Source organism: Camelina sativa, unplaced genomic scaffold (genome assembly GCF_000633955.1).
Source record: "Camelina sativa cultivar DH55 unplaced genomic scaffold, Cs unpScaffold00395, whole genome shotgun sequence".
Taxonomy (NCBI): Eukaryota; Viridiplantae; Streptophyta; class Magnoliopsida; order Brassicales; family Brassicaceae; genus Camelina; species Camelina sativa.
In genome coordinates this window covers 142,810-147,944 of record NW_010921698.1, presented here as the reverse complement: position 1 = coordinate 147,944, position 5,135 = coordinate 142,810, and the positions used below count along the sequence as shown (strand labels likewise).

The 5,135-nt window shown below is 45.1% G+C and overlaps 1 protein-coding gene across 1 annotated transcript; it reads right to left on the bottom strand.

Annotated features, from left to right (window-relative positions):
- Window positions 1-1,863: 1,863 nt before the first annotated feature.
- On the bottom strand, window positions 1,864-4,690 carry LOC104773016. Its single transcript, XM_010497565.1, has 6 exons — window positions 4,289-4,690; window positions 3,615-4,145; window positions 3,282-3,464; window positions 2,724-2,996; window positions 2,480-2,579; window positions 1,864-2,390 (listed from the first exon to the last, which is right to left on the bottom strand). The coding sequence occupies exons 1-6, from the start codon at window positions 4,688-4,690 to the stop codon at window positions 1,864-1,866; spliced, it is 2,016 nt and encodes a 671-aa protein (XP_010495867.1).
- Window positions 4,691-5,135: the final 445 nt, after the last annotated feature.

Here is a 5,135-nt window from a genome sequence, read left to right as displayed (position 1 = left end):
CCCATAAATAGGCTATAGAGGTAGGGCAACCTCACTAAGACTAAATTAGAAACAACCGATAGTGACATTAAGAGAGAGGTGTATGCGACCGAGGTGATAGAGACATATCCGATTGCTTCAAGAGACATGTGACTTCTTCCTCTTCTCATACTAATGGCTAGAATAGATCATTCTAGAACTCTTGGATGGGCCGAGCACACACACACACACTCCTCTTGTCCCAACATTCGGCCCGTGTGATGTTGAGTTTGGTCTGATGTCCGTACGGTACGGATGGTACGGTCACCTCGGACACAACCTTGATCAATACTCCCCCTCAAGCTTAGCCGAATGCAATAGCTAAGCTTGGAACCCGTGAAGCAGCACCTCGTTAAAAACCTTGACTTAGAAAACCACATGGGACAAAACTAAGCCAAGGGAAAAAGAGTGTGCTGTCCACGGATTAGAGATGTCGATCAAGGTCTTGTGATGTCTACAAGCCCAAGTTTGTTATGAATATATTCACAAACCTTAGGACTTGCAGACTTGGTGAATATGTCAGCCAACTGATCTTGACTCCGAGTATGACACGGCAATACCACTCCTTCTTCGATCTTCTCCCGAACCTTGTGGCAGTCACTTTCAATGTGTTTGGTTCTTTCATGGAAAACAGAGTTGGTGGCTATGTGAATTGCAGCCTCATTGTCGCAATGCATATTAATCGGCTGTTTTGATTCAATACCAAGATCCTTGAGCAGCCCCTTTAACCAAGTCAATTCGTTGGTTAGCTTCCTCATCGCTCGATACTCGGCTTCGGCGCTTGAACAAGATACCACCTTTTGCTTCTTTGACTTCCATGTGACTAGGTTTCCACCAATTAAAGTACAATATCCAGTGGTTGGCCTTCTATCCAAGGTATCTCCATTGTAGTCCGCATCACAATAGCCTACTATCTCACTATTATCGTTCTTGCCCATCCAAATGCCTTGACCTGGACTGCCCTTGAGATAGCTGAGAATCCTCTCGACCATGCTCCATTGATACTTGCTTGGAGCCTTCAAGTGTTGACTAACCTGGTTCACAGCATAACATATGTCAGGTCGCGTGATGGTAAGATATATTAACTTACCTACATGCCGGCGATAACGCGTGACATCCGGGAACGGCTCGTCCATGGGTTCTCGCGGCTTGCCTTCTGTTGCCCGAATGCTCTCCCCCTTTCGCTTGAGCTGGTAGTCTTCATCAAGTGGTGTAGAAGCTGGAGACACGCCAAGCTTTCCCGTTTCAGCCAACAAGTCAAGAGTATACTTTCATTGGGAAAGGAAGAGCCCCTCCGAAGAGCGACATATTTCAATCCCGAGAAAGTATTTGAGCTCCCCTAAGTCCTTGATATCAAAGGCAGATTTGAGAGACTGTTTGGTGTCTTCAATACCAGCCTTATCATCTCCAGTGACGATAATGTCATCGACATAGATAAGCACCACCACACGGACAAGGGAGGTTTTAAGCGTGAAAAGGCTGTGATCAGCCTCCGATCGTCGAAAACCTTGAGTCTTGAGGGTGGAGCTCAGCTTGTGATACCAGGCTCGTGGAGACTGTTTGAGGCCATAGATGGCCTTACGAAGCTGCAAGACCTTCCCGGGAGCGACCAAGTCTTCAAGGCCCGGAGGGGGCGTCATATAAACCTTCTCGTCCAATTCGCCTTGAAGAAAAGCATTTTTGACATCCATTTGCCATAAGTCCCGCACCATATGGAGTTTGGCCACCAGGGCGAAGGTCTCCGTTTAGTCGTCGCCATACGTTTGGGTGAAACCACGGGCGACCAGTCGATCTTTATGTCTTTCAATGGCGCATGTGCTTAAGAACTTGATGGTGAACACCCATTTAGAGCTCACAGCCTTTTTGCCCATTTGGAAGGTCAGCTTCGTCCCACATGTGGTTCCGGATCATAGCACCAGATTCTTCTACGACAGCATCTAACCACTCCTTGTGCTCCTTAGCCTCATCATAAGTTTGAGGAACCCAATGAGCATCAACTTGGCCAAAGAAAGCTTGCTGCTCAACCGGAAGCAGCTCAAGTGAACAAACGGTCTGGATAGGATGCGCGATGGCTTGACTGTTGTAATATACTCGTTTATCCTTCCATGTGGACGGGTGAGACCTAACACGTTCACTTATGCGTAAAACAGGTTGAGTAGGCGGCTCTCCTTGATGTGAGTCAACAGCGTCGCTGGCCGTGGAGGCTTCTTCCAAGTGTTCCTCTGTCGGTGTTATGGGAACACCATGGGCTCCGGTCGTCATCGAGTTTGGCTCATGCAGAACATGATCTGGAGGCAAGACATCCTCAGGGACATCAACAGGCTCTGGCTCACCCTCGGTATGAGCCGGGCGTGACTCGGGCCGTGTAGAGGCTATCGGCGGAGGCAGTTACCAAGATGATCAAGAAGGAATTTTAGGCTGGAGGCCCGGTCATTTGGTGAAGAGGAGAGGTCCTTGAGACTGTTCCAGTCCTTGTTATCAAGGTAGACAACATTTTCCATGAACCGAACATCTCGAGAGACATATAAACGACTTGTTGTTGGATCATAGCACTTGTATCCCTTTTGATTCATGGAATAGCCAATGAACATACACTTTGTGCTTTAAGGATCGAGCTTACTCCACTGCTCTCCGGGCACTAATACAAAACAGACACAACCAAAGACACGTAAGTGATCGAGAGATGGTTTAAATTTATTCAATACCTCGAACGGTGATAAGTCGTTAAGGACTTTGGTCGGTGTCCGGTTAATCAAGTAGCACGCCGTCATCACGGCATCACCCCAATATCGCCTTGTAACGTGTGAGTGGAACATCATTGATCGTGCAACCTCCATGAGGTGTCGATTCTTCCTCTCGGCCACACCGTTTTGTTGGAGCGTATATGGACAGCTTGTTTGTTGTAGGATGCCGTGCTTAGCCAAATGTTCTTTGAACTTGTGACTTGTATATTCCCCACCATTGTCTGATCTAAGGACCTTAATTTTAGCATTGAAATGGTTAGTGACATAATTTTGAAAATTAATGAAGGCATCAAACACTCTATCCTTTGATGGTAACAAAGTAATCCATATGTACTTAGATTTTTCATCAATAAAAGTCACAAAGTATTTGTTATTATCTCTAGAAAGACAGGGTGAAGTCCACACATCAGAATGCACTAGATCAAAACAATGCTCATAAATAGTAGTAGACTTAGGAAAAATAGACTTGCAATGTTTACCAAGAATACAAGACTCACAACTTGAGTTATCAAAAGAAACATTTGGTAACATTAAAGCAAGAGCACGAGAATGAGGGTGGCCTAGTCTAGCATGCCACATACTATCCGAATTAACAACAAAACAAGACTTATTAGAGGTAGATAAGATCGGTGAGGTTTTCTCTAGGACATAGAGATCTCCACTCCCTTGTCCTTCTCCAAGAACTTTCCCAGTCTCAATATCCTGAAAATGAACACTATTAGGACCAAAGATTGCATAACAATTTAAATCATTAGTGGCCCTTTTAATCGATAGAAGATTAGAGGTGAAGGTAGGCATAAAGAAAGCTTTTGAGGTCTTATCAAATATTTTCAAGTCCCCTATCCCTTTCACAGGTATTTGTTCTCCATTGGCAATAATAACATTCCCTAAAGCCGGTGTTATATTGTTAATTAGACTAGGGTTACTAATCATGTGGTGAGAAGCACCCGAGTCAATAACAAGTGATTTACTAGGCTTAGAGGTAAAGAAAGAGATACCAGACTCCTTGAGTGAGGCAATGGAGCGAATGAGCGCTTCAAGGTCTGATTTCCTCACCACCTCCCCATAGGCTGTGGTCATGGCCGCCTCATCTCCTTGCTTCGATGAACCGGCTCCCTTGTCACTAGTCGCTTCCTTCGAGAGGTTAGCCTTGAACTTGGCCGGTTTGAGATGGGGATGGAGTATCCAGCACTTGTCTTTCATATGACCTCGCTTCTTGCAATGGTCACATATCCACACCTTCCTATACTCTTGCTTGTACACTCCTTTGTTAGCCGTAACAAGCTCCCCCTTACCGCTAAACAAGTCGAGTGATCCTTGTTCCTTTTGGATTTGAGAGCAAATGTCTTCAAAGGAGGGTAGTTTTTCAGCCCTAAGGATGTGCTTCAAGAGGTCATTGAAGGATGGGTTCAAGGTGAGAAGAAGGCCAAAAACCTTGTCTTGCTCCTTCCTTTCACTCAGCACCGCCGGATCGAGTGTACTTGGCCGCAACATGTCGAGTTCGGACCATAGTGCTCGAAACTTACCAAATCATCTTGATTGAGCTCATTAATAGCCTTCTTGACTTCAAAAACTCGAGTCAAGTTAGAGACATTACCATAAACGTTTTTAAGCGTTTCCCAAAGTTCCTTGGCCGTCTCACAATAGGAGTAGGCTTCAAGGATTGGTGTGTCGAGAGAGTTTTGGTGAACAGACAGGACAACTTGGTCTTCTTGAAACCACTTGGCCTTCCTCTCGCTCTCTTCCTCTACTTCCACCTCGGAAGCGCACTCATCTTCTCCTTTGAGGTTTTTCTTTGGAACATAGTCCGTTTCAACATGACTCCAAAGGCCACGACCTCCAAGGGCGGTTCTTGTGGTTCTTGTCCACAGCAAGTAGTTTGTTCCCTTAAGAACAATCGATGTAACGATGGGCTTGGCATTTTCCATGGTTTGAATGCTATGGACCGTTGGATAAAACGTTTACCCGGAGAATAAAAGAAACAAGAATGAGAAATCGAGTGGGAAGGGTTGAAGAATAAGAGAATCGAAGAGTTAGATTGTCAAGAACAACAACCTAGCTCTGATACCATGTTAGAATAAGCGGAAGACTTATGAGTTTGATAGAGTTTGGTAGAATAAAGAGAGAGAGAAATCGTGTAACAAAGAGAAGGAGAAGTAGAATTGAGTCAACTAGAACAGAATACAGCTAATGTGGTCTTACAACCCTTAAATAGGCTATAGAGGTAGGGCAACCTCACTAAGACTAAATTAGAAACAACCGATAGTGACATTAAGAGAGAGGTGTATGCGACCGAGGTGATAGCGACATATCCGATTGCTTCAAGAGACATGTGACTTCTTCCTCTTCTCAGACCAACGGCTAGAATAGATC